General features: G+C 38.3%; 1 protein-coding gene across 5 annotated transcripts; it reads right to left on the bottom strand.

The window, feature by feature from the left end:
- Window positions 1-177: 177 nt before the first annotated feature.
- Window positions 178-24,182, bottom strand: LOC143878957 (lon protease homolog 2, peroxisomal-like). Of its 5 annotated transcripts, XR_013251106.1 has the most exons (12): window positions 23,944-24,182; window positions 23,301-23,369; window positions 23,151-23,219; window positions 23,004-23,072; window positions 22,724-22,768; window positions 22,562-22,630; window positions 16,812-17,132; window positions 16,165-16,410; window positions 15,733-15,834; window positions 15,354-15,482; window positions 2,935-3,271; window positions 178-520 (listed from the first exon to the last, which is right to left on the bottom strand). XR_013251106.1 is itself a non-coding variant. In XM_077381173.1 (11 exons), exons 1-10 carry the CDS (start codon window positions 24,013-24,015, stop codon window positions 15,393-15,395), a joined length of 1,152 nt encoding a protein of 383 aa, XP_077237288.1. In that variant the 5' UTR covers window positions 24,016-24,182; the 3' UTR covers window positions 178-520; window positions 15,354-15,392. The 5 variants fall into 5 exon arrangements, 1 of the variants encoding a protein (XP_077237288.1); XR_013251107.1 differs by lacking the exon at window positions 22,724-22,768; XM_077381173.1 differs by lacking the exon at window positions 2,935-3,271.
- Window positions 24,183-25,183: the final 1,001 nt, after the last annotated feature.

The following is a 25,183-nucleotide window of genomic DNA, read 5'->3' on the forward strand; positions in this document are numbered from 1 at the left end:
AAAAGATGGAATTTATGTGAAAGAAAATGTGCTTATACATTGGTTAGGTTGAGCCCATCAATTGAACGGTGGGATCATCATGTAAGTAGGCACACTTTCTTGACCATGTACTGAACTATAAGGTTCACACCATATAAAAATCTAACATGTTGTAGTAGATCTGTTAACATAGGATTATTTAATATAGTATTATAATTAGCAAATAGGAACATGAATGTATTAGGGGAGGGAATTAAAAATGGCATAGCCATATTTTAATAAACTACACAGCCATACTCTTATACCAACAACACCTTGTCTTCTAAAAGAAATTGTTATCCCTACAACCGATTGATAATAACAACCCATTTCATTGTCCACCAAATCAGGAACCCTTCGAAGGTCATGTAGCAAAATTTCAGTGTTGATACCACCACCCTATCCTTTAAGCCTTGGTCATTGCCACCAGCATTGCCACCAGAAAATCGATCCATCTTAGTTGCCTAAACCTGTGCCTTGTTCACTTCCACTTTTATGCAGCCTGCAATAAGAAATAAAAGTTTAGAAGGATGAAATGTTGATTGAAGGGGAATCTACAAATGTTACATAATTGTTCAGGGTACTTATCAAGTTGTTTCAGTGAACTTCTCGTAAGCATTATCTCATTTCTTCCCACGTGACAACAAGGCAAGTGAATATGGACTCGCTTCATAACGGTAACTCAGTGTAATTCCTATGATTATTGGATATGTGACTGTGTTAGAAGGTAAAGGCATCGTATATGTTTCAATACCATATTTCTTTAGGCTTTCATTTCAGAAAGCAAATTTGCTATGATTTATGTTAGATAAAGTTGTAAATTAAAATAGACCCAGCATGTTCATAAAGAAAAATTGTAGATTCTGTATGCCATTCTAGGATTTGGAAATGAGGGAGGGAGGACTAAGGCAGACCCTTAGATTCGTCCTTGGGCAAAAGCCAAAAGTTACCCAGACTGAGAGCGTACGACACCTGGCTAACAATGCATTTTCGGGTGGAACCATATGGTGACCCAAAGAGAACCCTAGAAAGGAGCACGTCTCATTAGGGGACGGAGGACTCCTTGATGGTCAATAGTTGACGGCCAGGCTGGAAGGCCACCGAACATGATCTTATTGGGAATTGCCGTATGACTATTGGGGATGAGAGTACATATTGCTTGATTTATTTCCACCTATATTTCTTCTTGAAATTTGAATAAATAAAATGCCAATGTAGTTATGTCTCATTTATGTAGGATTTGAGAAAAACTGTATAGTTTAAAAGGATTCTAATATTGAGAATTTTTATCGTTATTGTACCGTGTTGCTTTTATGTCGTTAGCCCTTTTTCCTTGCTCTTACGTTGCTACATTTCCCTCCACAGGATTAGTAAAAGAGGGAGCCTTCGCAAACGAAGACATATAAATAAAGCGGGAATGGGGAAATAAATAGAGAGGGTGGGGTGACAGATGGGTCACCTGTCGTTTTATTAAACTCAGTTTAAGTTATTAAAGTTCGGGCTGTAATAAATTTTATTTGGAATGCTAGGTCTTTAATTTGGGACAGAGTGAGTTTTAAAGTTTTGGATGGATTTTATTATTGTGAATGCTTCCGCTCATTTAAGTTGTTCCTAAAAAAAAAAAAATAATAATAAAAATAAAATGAAAATAAAATAATTTAGGTGATTTGTCAAAATAGGTGTAGCGGCCTGGTTCTAGAAATCGGGTCGTTACACGAATACACGCATATTATACAGTTAATTAACTGCACTTTCAACCTCCTTCAGTCCTTCACATATGGGAAACTCGAGCATGGTGTCATGCAAATATTTGCACTGGTTTAGTGACTATAATGCAACAATCAAGGTCTTTGCTTGGTGTCCATATCAATCTAAAATACTGGTTTCCGGCCGCGGCACAAACTATCGCTGTATTAAGATATGAGATTGTCAGATAGGGAGATGTCTCAGCAGTTTAGATATCAATGCACAGGTAATAAATAGCAATGTGTTTTGTATATATATATATTTTTCAATAATCTAATTTGGCGTTAATTCCCTTACTCTTAGTTATCTATATAAGTTGGTATCCTGCAGTATATAATGATACAAGCAAGACATAAATATGTTTTGTATATGTATTTTGTCATATTCTCACACTTCATGCGCACATAACACAATCTTTGGTTCTTGTTCATGATTTACTCATTCCTGCGTGTGGTGTGCCTACAGGTTTGTGCATTTGAGTGGAACAGGCATCAGGAGATTTTGAGCGCTCATGGGTTCAGAAAAAACCAGCTCTGTTTATGTCGAAAATTGGATAGCTACCAGGCTATGCATCTAGAATTCTCCACCTTTCCCAGGATTAGAACTAGAAACAGAAAACAAAAGAAAATGATCATATCATATCTATAGAATAATGGAAAAAAGAAAGACACTTTAATGTCTAACACGCCAATGATGACTTTCTTAGTTTAGTATTGGTTTGTGCAGAGTCCAGACAGATCGACTGTGGTATCGGCTGGGGCAGATGAGATTCTTCGTTTATGGGACGTGTTTGGGATACCTCAGTCTGCCTCTTCAAGGATGGAGGATAAGGAGTGTTTTGAGTCCATTGTCGCTGGAGAACATGCACATAAATTGGAGCAAAATTCTTTCAAAGATGATGTATTTTGACATGTCTAAAAGTCTTCTTTTTACGGTGAAGCAGTTTTCAGAGGTTTGAGTGTGCCTTTAGTAAATGTAAGGATGCATATGGTGAAGCAGTTTTCAGAGGTGCGTGCGTGCGTGTGTGTGTGTGTGTGTGTGTGTGTGGTATCAATCTTCTGAAAGTTGAGAATGCCACACATTGAAATCTTCTTCATTGTGTAAATTTCGAAAAAGGGCCAATAAACAGAGACAGAAAATCATGTGTGCAACTGTTTAGAAAAGACATACCTATTTACAGCAAAAAGTCCTCACGTCCTCTATGCTATGCATAGCAACAATTCCATAGGGTATCACAAAATGAAGCGATGTTTTCTCGTGAACATGCCATCCAAAGAGAAAACCACACAAGCGATGCTTTATCATGAACATGCCATCCAAAGAGAAAACAACCGGTGTAGGCATATCCGCCCATTTAGTGATATGCTTTGGCTGAGGCTCTCTCCATGCCTTAACATTGGGATCGTGTGATCCTGGATTTCGGGTCGAAGGGTGGCATGGCAAAATTGGGGCATCCTCCTTCAAAAGCTTGTTTCAAAACGTTCTCCATTGTCTTTGCCGGTAAAATCTGTTTTTCAAATATAATGAGACAGTGAGAAGGTTTCTTGACCAAGCCTTAACTCTTAATTCACGCATCCCACTCTGGTTGTAGAATTCTTATGGTCTCACCCAAATTTGCAGAAAAAGAGGGGAGCTTCAATTTACAAAGGAGTGAAAATGCAATCCCCAAATCCTTTTTGTATTGTCTTCAGTTTAATTGATGTTATTTTGCTATTGGCACCCTCGAAATTCTTAGCAACAGAGCTTAGTAATAGCTTCCTGTTGAGTTGAAATGTCAGGCAACATGTCAACCAAGGATCGACCAAGTTGCAGGCTACAAGGACCTTTACCTAGCCCATTTGTTATGAACAAATCCCATCTCTATAGTTCAGTAGAACAGAGTTAAAACATAAGTATAGAATGGTTCTGTTTGTAGGAACGATATTTCCACCCTGTTTTGTTTCTCTTTCCACCCAATTGATAGCATTTCTGTCCTCCTCTTTTGTTATCTTTTCTTTGAAAATAAGGCCCTCTTTGAAAATTTTTTATTTCCACAATTTAGAGGAAAATGATATGGTATTGGTTAACAAAGAGGGATATTATCATAAATTGAACGTCCCTCTTAAAAAAAAATTGAATAGGGTTAGTTCAATTTAAATTTTTCCATGTGTAAGAAAATTCTTATCCGTGAGATTGGCCGCGTTTGTATTGTCGAATTCGATTAGCAGTAAAAAAATTTATTTCCACAATTTAGAGGAAAATGATATGGTTTTGGTTAATTAAGAGGGATATTATCATAAATTGAAGGTACCTCGAGTAAAATGTGAATAGGGTTAATTCAATGTATCTTTTTTCCGCGTGTAAGAAATTTCTCATCCATGAGAGTGTCCGCATGTGTAATGTCAAATTCAATTAGCAGTGAAAATTTTTATTTCCACAATTTAGAGGAAAATGATATGGTTCTTTTGATTCAGCTGTTACAAATTTGAGTATTTTTTCATAATTTTAGAAGTAATTAATGGTTTTACTTTTATAGGGTTGTTGCTAAAAATTTCGATTTTTTTTTTCTAATTTTAGTACAGCTCAATGTTTATGCTTTATGGTTGGTTACGTATCAATCTTCTACGTCTGTTCATCATTTCTTCTGTACTTTTTTTGCACTTTCTTTTTCTTTGAGGAATGCTTCTTATCAAACAGGTTTAGGAAAATGAACGCTTAAGAGGAGATTTTATGTCGTACGGACAATGAACTATCATATCGTATTGCTTTTTATTTTTTTTCATGATTTGTTTATATTTTAACTTGATATAGGAATGATGTTAGAAACTCCTCGAATATCCAACACTTAATGGAACCCCTTGCACTGAGTAACAAATTAAAACAAAGGACTTTCCTTGCAAATAATAAATTAAGCTTCCATAAATCATATCTGACCTGAGGCAAACATATTCTATGCCTCACATGTAACACTGGTAGACTAACAAAATCAAACCCAGATCATAACCACTAGCAGAACAAAGGCAAGAGGGAGAGCTCTTTGAAAGGATTCTCTATTTTTTGTATCAAAATAACATATGAAAAGATAATATATGCGGCATTCAATGTCTTATACTGTTTCTATAAAATATTCTTTCTGCTTTTATATTGTTTGTACTTTTTATCATAGTGGGTTTCTATTTAGTTATCATTTTGTGATTTTTTTCTGTATTGTCATAACCTTTTTTAGTTTGAGTTTCTCATGTTTGGATTCTATGTTTTACTCAATTTTACTCTTTTTCTCTCTCTCTTTTTTTTTTTTTAATAGTTCCCATGAAAGGCTGAATAGAGCATTGATTTACACTGAAGAGTGTTGGCAAGGATCTTCTGTAAAGGAGGAGAAACATTTATGCCATTGAGATAAAAATTGAAAGAGTTGATTTTAAGCTATGATCCAACTTCCTTCATTGGGTTATCTGTTTAATTTTTAATTTTTAATTTTTAGTCATCCGCTCTCTATATCGCTGTAGGTTTTGGGATCTAATTGCACTTTGTATTTAGACACAGGACATCTCAACACCATGCTGTGTGTCAGCATTCTCTGTTTTTATTATGCCAAATGATTATAGTATATGCATTGGTTTGTCATTTATGCGTAAAAGTGGGTCAACCCATTGCTGTAAGGAGTATTTCGTAAAGAGACAGGAGACATCACTATTATGCTAAGTTGCTCTTTAGGTAAGCAACTGTATAATAGTATCAATGATAATATTTTGTTAAATTTATATTCACTTTGTTGTGTTCATCCAACCTACACCATGCCAAATTTTTTCTAGAATCGCACATACATTTAGAATAAGTAATCCTCAACATACTGGTTCCTTATTCATCTCCCTCATCACAAATAGATATATCGATCTACTACGCTTTTGTTTCATTATAAACGATTGTTTTTTTCCTTTTAAAGTGGTGAAGAAATCAGATTTTTATTCATTTGCTTTATTAAACATTAATTTTCTATCTCATTATCTTTGTTTGTTTATTTATTTTTAGTTTATTGATTTTCTTTGTTGTCCGTGCATCGCATGGGGTTGCTTATTAGTACCCTGATCCTGAGAGCGCCGGGGGACGAGCCCCAGCAGCCTCTGAGATCTCTACATATGAAGGAGAGCTCTACCAAGGAACTCTCGAAAGAGTGCCCCCACAGCATGAGTAGCGATAGAAAATGTGAGATACTTCTTGATTCAGGGACTAGCCCGGAACCAAGACGTACTTAAAACAAAGAAGAGTCGACATCCAAGGAAGTCGGCTCTGGAACCAATACTATACTCTGTTGCAACGGATAACCAGAGATACAAAAGTCCGTGCTTGATGACGAAAGAGGAAGGTTCGAAGAGCACCCCATCCGCCCGAATGCAAGCACTCGGGTTTCATGTCATTTTTTATTAACTTCAAAGAATTTTGGGAGAAAATCATATGATATGAGAACAAATATCCCTGAAAAGACGTTTACCTAAGCATGCATGTCTCCCGGGGGATAAAAGAAAAGAAAACACACAAGTCTTGGAGGGTCGATATCAGTGTTATTTGATATTGGAATTAACACTAGAATCCGTCGTCTTTCTAGGAGGCGAAGAAGACTAAAGTCAATCCAATATTAGCTAGAATCCGTCGTCTCTCTAGGAGGCGAAGAAGACTAAAGTCAATCCAATATTAGATAATCCTACTACTTGGCTCTATGCATCATATCTAACATCCATGCTCAGAGAGAATTAGTACCGGTATCTATATATTATATGCAGGAAGGGAAACTAAATTTTTCTGTTTTTTTAGAATTCCGGAAATTTGAATTGTCGCCACGTGCATTTAACGTGAAAAGAGTATATTAATTGAGTTTTGTTTTTTTCTTCCCATCTCATCTCGGTTTGGACGGAGATAGCGATGGATTAGCCTCTCGGGCAAACGCGCACCGCCAAACTTACATCCATTTGGAGTTATAACATGACTAAAATGCCCTTATTCCCAAATCTATAAACACGTTAAAGGTTTTTTGGTGTCGTTTTCCTCAAAAGGCTCTTTCCACTTTAATAGCTGACAGATTCCAAACGTCTATCCATTTCAACTTATAGAATGACTAAATTGTCCCTTATTCCCAAATCTGTGTTTTGGATTAAAAAGGATTTTGTCTAGCCTTTGGTTTCTTCTCAAATTTTATCGCCAAAAAGCCATTAAAATCTCTCTAACGCTTGTTTTTCCAGAGGCCACCATTTTTTTCAAGGGTAACACATCATCAACTCTCTTCCAAAAATCCCTCACGAATTCTGAAATTCCATATCTCAGATTTCTCCTTCCAAAAGCATAGAAAACCCAGCAAGAGCAGGAGATTCGCACAAAATTGCAAAGGGGTTTAGAGCTTTCCTTTTATGGCGTCAAGGGAAAATAAATATTTGAGGAAGCAAAAGGTGCTTCTTGGGTTTCCTTTTACAATATGATTTTTCTTTTCACACTAAAATCTCTCTCTGATTTTTGTCTTTACCCGATGCATTTTGTGGGCCTTCTTTTTCTTTTGGGGCAGTTCCCCAAGATTGGAAGGCTAGGATCAGCCGATGGAAATTATTTTACGGGCACAACCTATTTATGTTGTGTTCCATCACATGGACGGCTTAGATCAACCTATGATGTGGTCTGTACAATTCTTTGTTGGCGATGCACGGGGTTTTTTACTAGTATATATATATATATATCGCACGGACCACATCATAGGTTGATCCAAACCGTCCATGTGATGGAACACAACATCAATAGGTTGTTCCCGTAAAATCATTTCCATAGGCTAATCCTAGCCCTCCAATCTAGGGTAAAATGGGTTGCTTCGGTAATGTTTTTTCCTTTTTTTGTTATGTATTTTTCTTTTTCTTTTTTCCAGTTCTGGTTTTTTATTTCTTTCTCGAGGTGGGAATCTTGGAAGCTGATGGGAAAGATGGCTTCTAACCCCGTCCTCTCAAACTCCCAAAAGAAAGGCTTTTTAGCTGATGTGCACTGTAATGGATCCATCTCTATTTTTGTATCTTTGCATTTGCACACCATATGATTGATGAAATACGTGAAAACGTGATGGTCTCACTGAACAGCAGCTGTGATGGTCTTTTGTCAACATATAGTTTTCATGAAAACATCTATTCGAATCAGTTGCAAGAGGGCATTTCAGAATATAAGACTTCTTTTTTTAGTTTTGACTATTACCGATTAATATATTTGTCAAAATTTCTTCTAACCAAAACCCTCAAAATCAGTTCCTTAGGCGCAGTGTTAGAAGGGTTCAAACAATAGACAACGTCGCCTCTAGGGTATGTGACCGTTTTCTTCCTCCTGTTATGTATTTATTTCTCCTTTTTTCCATTCCAAATGCATTTTTTTTTGTTTCTGCTAATATGGAGTGTGTGGTCATCTTCATTTCTATCTCTGTGGAAGCTCTACCATTTTCGAGGTATTTATTTGAGCCGTTTTCTTCCTCGATTCAAGTCCTTTTTTCCCATTTGGATGGAGGTGGAAATAGGGTTGGGTTTGGCTTGCAAGGCCTTGCATCAGTTCTCTCTACCAATACCCCTCTTTTCTGTTCCTTAATTTTTCATTTTTCTTAGTGCCCTTTTGTTTTTTCTCTCCCACTTTCAATTAAGAACTTAATTTGGTTTCAAGGAACCATGAAGCAGATTTCTCAAAATCAAATCAAATCTAGAATTTTCTTTTCCTCTGTACAAAATTAATTTTTCTTCTTTTGTTCATATGTGCAAATTTAATTTTAGATGCCTTAGCTTTCTACTGCATCAATTGAGATTTGACTACAGCCAACTACATTCAACTTAATGTTATTGCTATTGACTTTGTTTTCCTTTTCGAATTTTCTGATAATTTTCTTTCAATAAAAATTATAGAAATCTTGACTTGGCAGGTCGGATAATAAGATTCTGGCATCGCCCACCATTGGTGATCAGAATCAAACAATGTTATTTGGAGTGAGGAAATAGCTCCAGATTTGAAGTTGCATCGGAACAAGTACATCCTCATTATTTTATCAAGCACGAACAATGCTTCTATTACACGTTTTACTGGGTTCTCTTTTCTTAAATTTTTATCTGAGAATTATATATATATATATATATATATATATATATATATATATATATAGAGAGAGAGAGAGAGAGAGAGAGAGAGAGAATGGTTATAAAAAGTCAAAACAAGTGAGTTGTAAATTCCATAGATTTTTCAAAAAATTCAAAAAAGCTTGGGCTTTACCATCCAGCTTATATATATATATATATATATATATATATATATAGAGAGAGAGAGAGAGAGAGAGAGAGAGAGAGAGGAAAAGGATTGTAAGGTCGAGCGTACCAACCTTATGGTACGCTCGAGTGCCCAATCACATGGGTCCCACATTTTTTTGTGGTGATCCAAAGCATTCATTTGCAAGGCCCTATCATAGATAGGGTGTGTTCCAAAAATCAGCTCCATTGAATCATCCTAACCCCTCCAAAGTGGAGGGCAAAAATGGGCAGATTTGTGGACAAACAGTGTCTGTCCATTTTGCCCTCCACAAATGGATGGGTTAGGATGATCCTATGGAGCTGATTTTTGGTACACACCCCATCTATATAAGGGCCTTTCAAATGAATGCTTTGGATCATCCTAAAAATGTGGGCTCACATGTGATTGGGCACTCGAGCGTACCATAAGGTTGGTACACTCGAGCGTACAATCCTTTTCCTCATATATATATATATATATATATATATATATATATATATATATATATATATATATATATATATATATATATATATATATATATATAGAGGAAAGTGTCTCTAGTCTCTCCCCTAGATAAGCTTATCTACTCCTCCCTTTAAAAAAACACAGTGGGCCCACGCTGTTTGGATGATCCAAAGCATTCATTTGATAGGTCCTAACATAGATAGGGTGTGCCCAAAAAATCAGCACCAAAGGGTCATCCTAGAACTTCATTTTGTTGGGCACACCGTGTCCAAAATGGACGCATATAAACGTGGACGTTTATATGTGTCCACTCTGGGTACCACAAGGCACCACAAAACGAAGTTATAGGATGACCCTTTGGTGCTGATTTTTTGGGCACACCCTATCTATGTTAGGACCTATCAAATGAATGCTTTGGATCATCCAAACAGCGTGGGCCCACTGTGTTTTTTTAAAGGGAGTAGATAAGCTTATCTAGGGGAGAGACTAGAGACACTTTCCTCATATATATATATATATATAAGAAAAGTGTAGCTACACACTCGTGTAGCTAACTTAGCTACACCGCCGGCTTAAAATACAGTAGGCCCCACATTGTTTGCGTGATGCAAGCCATTCATTTGATGGGCCCTCACATAGATAGGGTGTGCCCAAAAAATCAGCTCCATAGGATCATCCCAACCCTACGATTTGTGGAGGCAAAAATGGACGTATAAAAACCTTCACAAATCTGTCCATTTTTGCCTCCACAGTTTGAAGGGTTAGGATGATCCTATGGAGCTGATTTTTTAGGCACACCCTATCAATGTGAGGGCCTATCAAATGAATGGTTTGGATCACCCAAACAATGTGGGCCCACTGTATTTTAAGCCGGCGGTGTAGCTAAGTTAGCTACACGAGTGTGTAGCTTCACTTTCCTCTCTCTCTTTTTCTCTCTCTCTCTCTCTCTCTCTCTATATATATATATATATATATATATATATATATATATATATGAGTTAAGTGAAGCTACACATACGTGTAGCTAACTTAGCTACACTGACGGCTTAAAATACAGTGGGCTCACATATTTGGGTGATCAAACCATTCATTTGATAGGACCTCACATTGATAGGGTGTGCCCAAAAAATCAGCTCCATTGGATGATCTCAACCCTTCAAAATGTGGAGGCAAAAATGGACAGATTTGTGATGGTTTTTTCACGTCCATTTTTGCCTCCACAAATCGTAGGGTTGGATGATCCTATGGAGCTGATTTTTTGGGCACACCCTATCTATGTGAGGGCCCATCAAATGAATGGTTTGCATCACCCAAACAATGTGGGGCCTACTATATTTTAAGCCGTCGGTGTAGCTAAGTTAGCTACACGTATGTGTAGCTACACTTTTCTCTCTCTCTCTCTCTCTCTCTCTCTCTCTCTCTCTATATATATATATATATATATATATATATATATATATATATGAGATATATATATATATATATATATATATATATATATATGAGAAAACTGTTTCTACACACATGTGTAGATAAGTTATCTACACACTACCTTAAAATACAGTGGAGGACCACATTGTTTAGGTGATCCAAACCATTCATTCGATTGGTTCTCACATAATTAGGGTGTCCACAAAAAATTAGCTCCATAGGATCATCCTAACCCTTCGAACCGTGGAGGAAAAAAATGGACAGATTTGTGAAGGTTTATACACATCCATTTTTCTTTTCTCTTCACCTTCGATTTTGAAATTCTTCTCCACCTTTCATCTCTTTTTTTTTTTTTTTTTTGATAAGTAATTTGGGGTTAGGCAGACCCCAACCAGAATATATTAAAGAAAAAGGAGATTACAACCGAAGATAGGATTTTCCCGAAAAACCCTCCGAGGGAATTACAGAAAGATCAAGAGGAATGCGATTAAGAGGGATCGGGTTCCCTTTACAAAAACAATTACTCTTTGAGAGGTAATCAGCAGCTCCACCTTTCAGCTCTATTCTCCATGTCAAAAAGGTGAATTTTTTGCCCTTCTTTTGTTTATTTTTTCTTCATACTTTTTCAATTTCTGCATTTCTTTTTCATCTTATTCGTAGTCGATTTTTTCAAGCAAGTTTTTTGTCCGGTTTTCCATGTTTTCTGTATCTATTTCATGTTCCAAACCATTAATCATGTTTTTTTTTTCCTCATGGATTTCAGGGTTTGATCATTTTTGGATCATATTGTCAAGTCTCGGTACGTGTGTGTTTGCCTTCTTATTTTGCCTTTTTGAGAAACAAATTCTCTCTCTCTCTCTCTCTCTCTCTCTCTCTCTATATATATATATATATATATATATATATATATATATATATATATGAGAATTTATATGATGGGTGTCCGTGAAAACACGTGAAGTCTGAAAAAAGTAGGTACGGCCCACTTTTTTTGATGATCCAAACCGTTCATCTATTTGGGCACAACGTAAATAGGTTGGGCCCCAAAAATCATTTCCATTGGATGATCCTAACCCTCCGATTTGAACTGATCTGAAAATGGAGATTTTCAAAAATCATTTATAGGATCTTCTTCAGATCGGAGGGTTAGGATCATCCTATGGAAATGATTTTTGGGGCACACCCTATTTGAGTTGTGCCCAAACAGATGAACAGTTTGGATCATCGAGAAAAGTTGGCCGTACCTACTTTTTTCAGACTTCACGTGTTTTCACGGCCACCATCATATAAATTCTCTATATATATATACTAGTAAAAGAACCGGCGAGAAAGAAATGTTAAACAACTAATAAAAAGAAGCCGACAGTAAATACCATGGAAAAAAACATCCGGTTTTATTTAAGAGAAGGGCTTGAAACTGGAAAAAAAGATACGAAAATGAGAAATAAAAAAAGTATCGGTCAGGATGATGATAGAATGATGTGCATATTAGGCATCATATTGTAGAAAAGTTGGCAAATACCAGTATGTGATGAGCATCTAACATGGATGAGAAAGAATATCCAAAATAAGTATTCATATTATAAATTGCAATTAATTCTTTCCTATTGAGAAGATTCCTGCCAACTTTGAATTTTAAATCTGTCACATCCTTACCTAAATCGGTTTTGCTTTGCCAATTACCACCTACAAAATTGCCCAATCAGATTATGATAGAATTAGCAAATAAGAAAATCAGAGGAGGGAATTCCAAGAGGATAGATTTGGTTTGTTCTCTTTTCCTTTTCCCTAATCTATTTATCCTGATTTTGTTTCCCTAATCTAATTATCCTGAAATGTACATAGTTAAATTGTCTCTTTATTAATTATATTTTGCTAATGTGTTTTCTTTTTGTTATTATTTTTAATAAACAGTGGTGATCTTTGGGACTCAATTTATGATCTTTGCGGGATGCAACGTTATAAAATGTATGGATAGGTGACAATTCGGAGTATTCGCATTACAGAGGATGTGATGGTCATAAACATGGTAAAACTCTGTTTTACCAAATTAATTTCGGTTTCCCGCCCCTTAAAAATTAAATTTGCCTCTATAATTTTGTGTTTGTTGCTGAATTTAATTTTACCTTATTTTGCTGCTCGCATTCATCCCCTACTAATTAGATTTGAGATAACTTCCAGTCATGCGTGTCCACTTTCTTCCTTATAAATTCGGTTTCTAATGACCAATCACGTTTTGCTTCTAAGTTCTAACTACCATAAATCCATTTTAAATTCAAATGGCAAAAAATCAGCCACTTTCAAATCTCTTTCCCTAAAATCTCTCCCATTCCGCCCTGTACATTTCCCTTCTCTTTCATTTTTTTAAAAATTCTCAACCATATCTATCTATCTATGTACTGACCTACTTAATTTTCTCTCTTTTCTGCTATGTTTTGTTTCGGTTCTGGGCAGTGAATACCCTCGGTGGGGGAAAAAACCACTTTTTTTATAGTTTATGGTTTTTTGCTGTTTTTTTAATCGTATTTTTTTATTTCGCAGATGCATACAGGCTAATGTTACTTTTTTTCCATTATTGCAGTCACAGTACCAATTAGGTGTTTTTTACTTTTAGCATGTGCTTGATCTAAGAGGCATCTAAAAGGTGAAGGTTGAGGATTTGATGCTTAAAGCAAAGCAATTAGAGGAATACGAGTAAGTGCAAAATTGTGTTTCCTTACAGTTGTTTGCAATTAAATCTAAGATTCAACTATCAAATTGGATTTGGTTATGATATTTGCTATTGGACAGACTTCCAACAACAACCTTAACAAGTTAAGGGTTAAAAAATATTCAAGAGAAAAAATTATTCAAAGTTGCATGATCAATCTGTGATAGTTATTGAATTTATTTGTCATTTTCTATGGATTTTTTTATTAAAAAATTTAACTAGAATTTTTTCCATTGTGTATTTTTACACCTCATGCATAGCAGGGGTGGGGCCACCATAATACACCAATGCATAGCACGGTGGGCTCACGTGGTTTGATGGGTGGGACTAAAGGTGGCAGACGGGCCGTGCCATGTTTGTCTCCTCCCCATTGACTACTTTGTTGGAGAATTCGAGGGTACTCTTTTGGGATAGAAATCAACTAAAGACTGTTGCTTCAAGGCGTGATATCACTTTCCTTAAGACAAGATTCGCCCCCACCAGTAGAGTGCAAAGGGGATCCGCGAATTGCCTCCAAGATACAATGAAGCCTAGTAGGGAAGCCCTACTAACGTTTGATGACGCCTTGCACTAGCGGAATCAAACCCGAAATACCCTTCAGGAATTTCAAGCCTTAGAGAAATTTTCAGATACTGTTTCTGCAGAAGAACAGTATCTAGAATAATTAAACAAAAGAAAAACAGTATGTAGAACTACTTGGGAAATTTGTAAGAATGTAGAAGTGTGTTTAGAATCTGTCAGAATAGCAGAAGGAAATTGGTAATTCGATTCTGTTATGAAATGATCGAATTCTGCACATTTTACAGACCACTAGGTGTCTTTTCAGTGTGTAAAACACCTCGACATGGCACCTTTCCAGAATGATTGAAATCTGACCGTTAGATCGCACCCATTTGATATTGAACGGTCCTGATCGATCTTAGAGGTGACTGTTGGTTTGAGTAAAACCTCTCTCCAACCCCGTCATCGTTAGATCAATTATCTATGGTGCGGATCGCATCCCCTTGGCTCTTGACCGTTGGGGGAAGGGACACAACCCATTTGATCACATTCCTTGACCGTTGGAGTTCTGGGCCCGTTGGGCCAACCGTTAGGACCGAGCCGAAGCTCAACCCAACCCAACCATTCGGCATTGGGCTTGATGGGCCTACGAACCATTTGGCCCACCCATCCGACCGGTCCACCTTCATCTTGATCCAACGGTCCAGATCAAATCTGGAAAATTTAAAGGCTCCAATCGCTCCTCGCGACGTTGCGTACGTGCGAAGTGCGCCTAAAATAGCGCCCTATAGCCCATTGCCCATGCCACACGCACGCGTGCGCGAACGGTGCGTTGCACCGTCCCGTGGGTCTAACCATGGGTTCAACCCAATGTGCAATCAACACGTATTAGAGAAGTGTAGTGCTTTATAAGCCCTCCTCTTTCCTTTCTCTCATTCGGTACGGGACTATCTTTTCAACTACACTTCTACATCCTTTTGTAAAAGCAAATCTTTCCAAGAAAACATTTTCTTTTTCCCAAACGCTTTTGATAAAACATTTTCTAAAACACTAAAACATGAAAAATACATGGTTTTGAAAAAACCAAAATCACTAACATACTTATGGCACACTTGCAGCCAAGCAGAGCATAAAATGAAGCTGCGGGCGCTTGAATATTGAATACCAGCTTTGCAAACGAGAATCCAAGTCCTTTCTCAGAAATTATTTAAAATACCTAGAAATTAGGAAGCCCAATATGCATGGCAGAGCTTCTCTAATTGAAAGCAGATGGCGCAGAAGTGGAAGCGAATCCTCCTTCAAAAGCATGTTTCAGAACGTCCTCCATTTTTGCAACAGGCAATATCTGTTTTTCAAGTACATTAAGACAATGAGAACGCATTGGGTCATCCTAATAAAGAAGTGGCATGCTTATAAAGTCTACTCTCAACCTAATAATTGATAAGTAAATAGAACGGCACATTGATCAAAGGTCATTTTGGCCATGAAAAAATATTCCCAGGCTCAACGGCTAAGCAAGAGTGCACTCAACCGTGATGGAACATTTCTAAGCTCTAATATGTATGTTACATAACTATTCAAAATATATAACATACCTCCATGCCGCGACGAATATGAGATGGCACTGCATATGAGTCTTTCAAGTTCGACTGAGGCAGGATTACTCTTTTGATGCCGTAAGCATGTGCTGCCTCTATCTACAAATTCAAATACATAACATTAGGAAATTCCATCTTCCAATATTTGCATTGATTTGCATTAAAACAAGATCGTAAAATGGCTAAGCAGTTTGCTGGATGATTGATGCTTGATGATAGGATTATGTTGAGCATAGGATATACTTCTCAACTCAACTCAACTAAGCCTCTGTCCCAAACTAGTTGGGATCGGCTTGAGCATAGGGTATACCTGTGCATATTAAATGTGTTTATATATGGAAGGAAAGAGTGAGGGAGGAAAAGATTTATATTTGTTTTAAAAAATAATAACCTATAGAAACATAAAAGACATAAAGACGGTAGACAAACCTTTTCTTTAATACAGCCAACAGCTAATATTTCTCCATTCAGTGAAATTTCTCCAGTCATTGCTGTATTAGGTCGAACTCCTCTATTACTAAACAGTGAAACGAATGCTGTCGCAAAAGCCATTCCTACTGATGGTCCATCCTTAGTTAAATCACTAGGACGCACATGCACGTGAATATCTCTATCCTCTAGCAAATCGAATTTCGTAGCAGCTAACAAGTTGAGAGCTGCAGCATTGCTTCTAACCTGAAAAATTATAGAATGTTTACAGTGAGATATAACCGTGACATATATAAATCAATAACTTTAAGTGCATAACTAAAAATACCAGTTAAAGTCTCAACAGGTGAGCCTGGAATTTTCTAGATGTTTAACCTATTCTTTTCAAAGTGATGTTTATCCCAACCTCTTAAACTGAAAGTAGGGTTCCCAGTTTCTAATGAGATACTGGTTATATAATATATAAAATACATCAGAAACCTGCATTTGTGAGATCACAAAAGCATATGAAACACCCTCACGACTGAAAATATAAATATATAGTATGTTTGTCATGGAGGGGAATGACAAACATACTAAACAAGCATATAGTCATCATCTATAATTCAAGACAACTAAACAAGTATCGAAGAGAGAACAGAGATTACCCATGACAATGCAACAGCTATCGATTCAGACATAACAGGCCCAAGTAGCCCCGTACGTTGCAAAACACCCTTTCCGCCAAATTTTAAGGTGTCAACATGTATAACCAACCCTCCACCCGAGGACAAAAATGTAAGGCCAATTGATTTGCCAGGATGTAAATTAGAACAAGTGCCATAGCTGTCAATTTCCATCTCATTGTCAGCACCATTCGCACGTCTAGCAGCCAGCGGTAGTGGTTTTGCCATTCTGTGCACATCTTTACTCGATAGAAGTGCATCTTCTTCTTCGGCAACTTTGACACCAGATTCTCTAGTGTCTCTCTAAATCACAAGTTTCAACATAGCGCACAATATTAGTTTTTTTTTTTTTTTTAATGGCAGCGCACAATATTAGTCATCATCACGGAAAACAATAACTATGAGGATCACATGTCATGAAAATATATTATAAACATAAATCAGGAGATGTCATCAGTAACACAATCATCAGCAACCCAATGGTAAATCCAGAACAAAAGGAATAGGCAAGTAATCTAAGAAAATCGAAAGCAAAGACCAATATGAAAAATCACCATAAGCGACTCCTACATTACTAGACTTGGAGTTCCATGAGTTGATATATTAGGAGCATTGACATTTCATGAAATTCAAGATAAGAGTGATGGCGGCGTCTTTCTTTTTGTATAAAATTTTATTCCAATAACTTTAGTGCACCTTCATTATGAATATATAGATACATTATGCATATGTATATATACAGCGATTTGCTAGTGTCCATCGCAAAAGGCATTTTGCGGATGATATGTTGCATGTGAGAGCAGCCACATAGGTTCAATTTCCAGCAGATTTTGTCTTCATTCAAGAGGTGGATGCTTTCACATGCAACGGACCATCTGCGAAATGCCTTTTGCGATGGAAGCTAGCAAATCCACACGTGGAGATCCGAAAGACCGGATGGGGGGCCCGTCTCCCGCTGCTCTCTCAGGATCGGGGTCTGATGGGGTGTAAAAAGATCCCCCACTCACGGATCAACACGTGGTACCAAGGCAAGCCCACATGCTCATCACCCAACAAGGGGTAATAGGGTCATTACAGCCTAAAAAAGGAAAGATCATGTGTAAACCTTGCCCAACCACAATCTTGCACCTGTCCAAGGGCATGAAGGAAAGGATAAAGTTTGATCCACTAATGGGCTCACACCTGTCCCCAAGGGTAAAAGGGTAATCCAATACCCAAAACTCCACTATAAAAAGCCTCCTAAGGCTTAAAGGTAGGGGAATCCCTAAAAAAGCCATCATCTCTAGCTTTGGTTTTCTCAATTTTGTGCCCATTACTAACTTGACTGTCGAAGGGCTCGTCCGGAGCTACGACTTTGGGTTGGTCTTCTGACCTTGTGTTCTGTGCAGGATATAATCCTTAATCAGTTCAGCAGTTCGGACCCGCCAGATCAGCTCCCTCGTCACTGCCTCATTTGTTATCGATTTTGGGCCTAACAGATTGGCGCCATCCGTGGGACCCGAACTAAAAGTTGTTCCAAGTCCCATTACAAATGGCAGGACGGAGGAGTAATCGAGTACCCCCTGGTCGAACAGTCCAGCCAGAATCACATCGCATGGCTCAGAACTGGCGGATCGCTTCACAAGTAGTTACTCCCTGACAACAACAGAACGAAGTCTAGCCCGCTCAGAGCATCCAACTCCCGCTTCAGCTTCTACACCTGAGCAAATCCAAACCCTTTTCCAACAGATGACAACCCTTGTCAATTAGTACAAGAACCTGATCCAACAGGTGCATGAACAACATCCTCCAGAAGTTTTCCGACCTCCGCAAGGAAGGTTGAGCCCCCCCTGGGGAAGAGTTCGTACCTCTCCGTCGTGATCAGACCCACCACTCCTCTTCGAGGCAAGTCCATCACTCCAGAACAAGACATGCACAAACATAGCCTCATCCCTGTCACCGATCCCGATCCATCTCAGCGCATAGACACCGAGCCAGAGAGGATCGTGCAGAACATGCGAGATCTCGACACCGTCTAAAGAGCTCAGAAAGTCATTCAGACTCAGCGGCAAGTCCCACTGTGGAGAGAAGGAACATACCAGCTAGCCAAGTAGAGAGGAGAGCCGACCCAATGCTATGAAGAATAGAAGAAATAGATCATCTAATCGAAGAGCTGGCAAAGGATCATAATCGGCCCATTTCAAGACCATTCTCAAGCAGACCTCCCTTTACAGATAAAGTATTACGCGCGCCAGCGCCCAAAGGGTTCAAGATGCCGTCAGTCCCGCGATATGATGGAACAATTGATCCCGTGGATCACCTGGAGATGTTCAGAACCATGATGCTCCTCCACGGCTCTTCAAACGAGTTCCTTTGCAGGGCCTCTCCCACTACCTTGATTGGGGCTGCCAGAGATTGGTATTTGCGACTCAAGCCGAACTTAGTTGATAATTTCGAAGATTTTGGAGATGATCTAGTCTGACACTCCATGAGTAGTCGAAGGCAACGAAAGACAGCGGCACCCTCAATGGCATTAAGACAAGAGGACGACAAGTCTCTGAAAGCGTCCGTGAGCCGATTCAACAAAGAAGCTCTTCAAGTTCCGAGCTTAGATCATTCTGCCACCACGAATGCACTCCTTACGGGTGCCGAGTCCAACGAGTTCCGGCGTTCAATAGCCCGCCGAAACCCACACTCCTTGGCGGATCTCATGACTGGAGCCGAAGAGTATATATCCGTAGAAGAGATGCTAGCTGCACTGGATTCGAACCGGAGGAGAACTTCGAAAGAGAATCCCTATGAAGCAACGTAGGGAGGATAAGCCTCCAAGAAGAGGAAGGAGCCCTCATAGAAGGGAGGAGAGCTACACGAGGGATAAGTCCAAAAACCTGAGTCCCAGCTCGGGTTAGACATGCCTAAAGCCTGAGGTCCACCTCGGGTTGGGCCTAAGACCGACCTGCTCGGTTAGAATAAACATAAGTCCAAAAACCTGAGTCCTAGGTCGGGTTGGACATGCCTAAAGCCTGAGGTCCGCCTCGGGTTGGGCCTGAAATTGACCCATTCGGGTAGAATAAACATAAGTCCAAAAACCTGAGTCCTAGCTTGGGTTGGGCTTGAAACTGACCCATTCGGGTAGAATAAAGGTAAGTCCAAAAACCTGAGTCCCAGCTTGGGTTGGACATGCCTAAAGCCTAAGGCCCACCTCAGGTTGGGCCTGAAACGACCCGTTCAGTTGAAACTATAAAATGCTAATTTCTAACTCGATTTGAACGTGCTCACTCTGGACCAAAAGCCTGCCTTGAGCTAGGTCGAAGATCGAGTCGTTACTAATGCAACGAATAAACCTATCCAAAAAGGGTTAGCTGAAGCTTGCCGTGATGACCAGTTCGACCAGAATTTGGCCAACCTGGATACAACACAGCCTTTCAGACATGCCCATAGAGAGCAAGTGACAGCTCTTCTAAAATCCATTACGTCCATCCGTTCAGAGCACACATGGCCAGACATGATATTTCACTTCAAAATCCTGGTCGTCTAAAGCCGTTCAGAGCGTATATGGCCGAACATGATATTTCAGTTCAAAATCCTGGTCGTCCTAAGCCGTTCAGAGCATTTACGGTGGAACAGGTATTTCACTTCAAAATCCAGTTCTTCAAGCCGTTCAGAACATCTCCAGCCAAACTGAATATAACGCCAAAAGAATTTGATTGACCTGCGTCCTTTTGAGCCAGGGGTATACTATTATCTATAGTCCTGAAATCCTAAAAGCCTTGCCTGGGGAGACATATCGGTTCTTGGAAGGAATGGAACATTTAATGGTTAGGTTGAACTTTTAAATGGCTAAGTTGATGGTTTAAATTAGGAGATCCTTAAGATTATTTTCTTAAAATATAGATGGACCAAGATCCCCAAGAATCATCTTCCTGCCCTGGTGGTCGGAAGAGAAGCTTCTTCATGGAGATCATGGTGTTAAATATGACTCTTCAAAAGATAAGAGGAATGGTTTATGTCGATGAGCTAGCAGTGGCTAATGGTTTCCTTGCTAGAACCGGGAACCGACCTAAGGATAGATTGCATCGAAATAGAGTTTGGGATTTTTCTAGGGAGATGGCCATCTCCTTTTTGGAAGAAAAAATAGCGCCTCGATCGTCCCCTGGCTTCATGGGAAGGCCCTTGGGAGATGCAGGCGATGATTCGATCCCCCTTCTCCAAAGCTTTCCTCGAGTCTCTTCAGAAATGTTCTTACTAATTTTAGGGATATTAAGGGTTTAAGATACGTGCTAGAATGTTGATGTTGCAGACATGGACTGACTCTTTTTGATGAAGGCATAATTTTTAGCTCTCGGCCTTGGGCTTGGTTGCTTTGGATTGATTGCCTCCTGGAAATTCCTATAGTCTTGGGTGCTTGATTGTTTATGCAATTATCTTGGTTTTTAAGGGGCTTTAGGTCAGGAGTTCTTAGGCAGGTTTCCGATAGAAGATGAAGGGTCTTTGGGGTGTGGTTTAGAACCTGGATTTGATTATATGTAAAAACACTATATGTGGGTAGGAAATATGGCGTAATGGATGATAGTATGGCTGATTTTTGCTTGTTCAGATTGTATCTAGCTAGTCATGGGTATGCTCATGGAAAATATGTTAATATCCTGAAAGCAGGGTGGGACCTCTGGTCCCGAATGCTTTCAAAAATATTAATGAAAATTGTCGCCTTTCAAAAAAAAAAACAGAGAGACAATGCGAAGAAAGTTGTTAGTGAAATTGAGGGTGTAACTCTTGAAACTGGAAAGGTATGTAAAAGGCCACCAAGGAGTTATTAGATATGAAGGGTGAAGACTATGAGGCAAGGGATCAAGATGGGGAACGATTATTTCATCAGAAAAGACATTTTGATGTCATTCAAAGAACCACCAACTAACAAAATAAATCAGTTGAGAAATTGGAGCTGAGTTCTAATGTATAGGCAAATCTATAATAGTAGCCAGAGCAGATTCACATAATTCCAGATTCCCGATTTCAAAGAAAAAGATATTACCCAGTAAGCTATGTGATGGAGCTGAGTTCTAATGTATAGGCAAAGCTATAATAGTAGCCAGAGCAGATTCACATAATTCCAGATTCCCGATTTCAAAGAAAAAGATATTAACCAGTACGCTATGTGATAAAACAAACCTTCAAACAAAGAGATTCTTTCAGAGATAACGGCTCGAAAACCGCTTGATTCTCCTCGGCTACATAGATTTGTTGAAGAGAACTTGCATTAAGTGCATGTCGGATTTATCGACGATAACAAATAAGCCAGATTATAAATAGAGATGATTGCATTTCTAGATCTTTTTTTATGACAACTAAAATCTTATTTCTCAAGTAAACAATGTGCACATAAAAGAATGAATAGGATTTAAGTTTTTAGTATTTTGAATTGTTGGAGGGATTTTCATACCAGTGTATGAATAACTGCTATCTGATAAATTATAATTTATATGACCACATTATATAAGAACAGTTTCACTCTGCAGTAACTACACTGATCTCATGTGCAGCTTCATTAGAATGATATAAACAACCGTAAATTACTGAGTCCTTGCATTTACTGCTAAATAATCCATGACAAGCTCGCTTAAATTTGGGCTGGCTTGGTAATTTACAATAAATATGAATTACCCATCAACTCCACCAACGTCAACAACAGCTATCAAACTTAATTAAATATCATCCCCATTCATCCATAAACAACAAATTGATGGCTTGTTTACCTTCTTGAAAGTTACCACTCCACCAGAGTAATTAAAATCCTCACCAACGTCACCAACAACTGTCAAAGGCTGCTGGCAAGAAATATGCAAACTTAATTAAATATCATCCCCATTCATCGATAAACAACAAATTGATGGCTTGTAAACGTTCTTGAAAGTTACCACTCCACCAGCGTAATTAAAATCCTCACCAACAACTGTCAAAGGCTGCTGGCAAGAAATATGCAAACTTAATTAAATATCATCCCCATTCATCGATAAACAACAAATTGATGGCTTGTTTACCTTCTTGAAAGTTACCACTCCACCAGAGTAATTAAAATCCTCACCAACGTCACCAACAACTATCACAGGCTGCTGGCAAGAAATATGCAAACTTAATTAAATATCATCCCCATTCATCCCCATTCATCGATAAACAACAAATTGATGGCTTGTTTACCTTCTTGAAAGTTACCACTCCACCAGAGTAATTAAAATCCTCACCAACGTCACCAACAACTATCACAGGCTGCTGGCAAGAAATATTCAAACTTAATTAAATATCATCCCCATTCATCGATAAACAACAAATTGATGGCTTGTTTACCTTCTTGAAAGTTCCCACTCCACCAGAGTAATTAAAATCCTCACCAACGTCACCAACAACTGTCCAAGGCTGCTGGCAAGAAATATGCAAACTTAATTAAATATCATCCCTATTCATCCATAAACAACAAATTGGATTTCAATTGTGCACCTCAGCCATTTGATAACTGTCATAGGTGTTGATAGCTGATTTTGGCAACAATTCCTCATCTGCTGATGTCTGTACCACAACACGAAAGCCTTGATGAAAATAATAATACAGAAATATTTCGCATCCATGCTCCAATATACAACACTAATAATAAACTAGTCCATCCCTTCTTTACGATGAGGTATAATATAATTCTCATCTAGAGAAAAAAAATGAAATAAAAAAAGAATTCTTAGACAAGCCAAACATAGACACTACTAGCGCACAAAGCAGAATCTCCAATTAGTGGAGATTTTTGGAATATAGCAACCAAATTAAATAAAGGCAATCGGTTGTTATTAACAGGAAAAACCAAAACATGATGATCCCATCAAATCTGCCAAAAATTATCAAGAAACCCTTTCAGGGATTTCTACTTTCAATAATCCAGAAATAAGATAAATATAAAAAACTCAAAAATCTAAATTATATGGAAAAAATGTAAATGTAAAAGAGTTATACAAGAAAACTTAGGAATAATCAAAAGCCTATATCGGGTTATGGAACAACCAACCCGCGAATTAAAGAAGAAGAGACTAATCAACTTGGATCAAAAGGGAAAATAAAGAAAAGCAAAAGGGAAAAAAAGAAACTCAGAGTAAACCTTGGAGCTTTCACATTCCACCGCAGTCGTTGGGCTGACTCTACACCATTTTCGAAGCAATTTGAAATCCATTGAGCTTATAGATGCAAAATCTGAGGGTCTCTCTAAGGGGGGAAACGAATGAAGAGGAGAAAATGCTGATGCCAGAGGAAGCCGCCAATTTTGGCTATTCCAAATTCCTAGCTCATCTCCCCGGCCAAAAAAAGCAAAAACAGTGCAGGCTCTGTTTGGTTAGATGAGATTTTAGTGGAAGCAGTAGTCAACGAGGAGGTGACAAGGGTGGGATATGTGTAGACAAGAGAAGATTAGTGGGAATTTTGGTAGTGTGTTTGGTTAGATGTCAAAGCATTCGGGAGAATGGAGGGGTGTCATTAACAAAATAAATAGTAGAAGAGAGAGAGAGAAAGAGAGAAAGAAGTAATGATTACACATGGCATTTCATATTTTACTCTTCTCCCCTCTAAAATTTACCAAAAACAAGGCTTGGCATTGGAAAAGTAGGGGAGGGGACAATCCCGCCACATAGGCACCACCTAAGCAAAAAGCTAATAATGATGTCTCTTCCATGTCTAGTAGACCAATGGGATTTGAGCCAAAAAATGACAACCAAACAACATTTGGTATTTCATATTCCTAGAAATGCTCAGCCGTCTTTCCTACTTTTTGCAACCAAACAGAGCCTAAGCTAAGTGTTATACCCCTTAATCTCTGTTTGCAACCAAACAGAGCCTAAGTGTTATACCCCTTAATCTCCTTTCATAAACTATACCGCACCACAGGAATTCAGCCAATTTCACAAGGGCATCTAGGTCATTTGATTCCTAGGTATATCCGCCCTAATCGAAGAAGAAGAAAAGACCAGGAGTCTTCATCTACCTCTCCTCCATTTTTTCCTAAAATATGCTATCTCTCTCGACACTCGCTTCTTCCAAATGTACACTTGCTTCAATCGATCCTCTTTTGGGCAAAAAAAATGTTAGGAATAAATTTTCTTATTTAGATGATTTCCTTATTTATGTTATTGCTATCTTATATTGGGTTTCCTTATTTGCTTTGTCCTATTCTGTTGATTTCTATTTCCATATTTCGTACATTGAATTACTGAAAAGTAGTCCCCACGAAATCTATGGTCAAAACAACAAGGGCTGCATGGCTATTTCCATACTCAAACCACATCAAATGAAGAGTAGTACTGAATATTGCCATTGGTCTCATCAACCCTTATCTCTGGCAATTGATG

This window comes from Tasmannia lanceolata, unplaced genomic scaffold (genome assembly GCF_043159265.1).
Source record: "Tasmannia lanceolata isolate RefF3 unplaced genomic scaffold, GAP_Taslan_0.1 ptg000002l, whole genome shotgun sequence".
Lineage (NCBI taxonomy): Eukaryota > Viridiplantae > Streptophyta > Magnoliopsida > Canellales > Winteraceae > Tasmannia > Tasmannia lanceolata.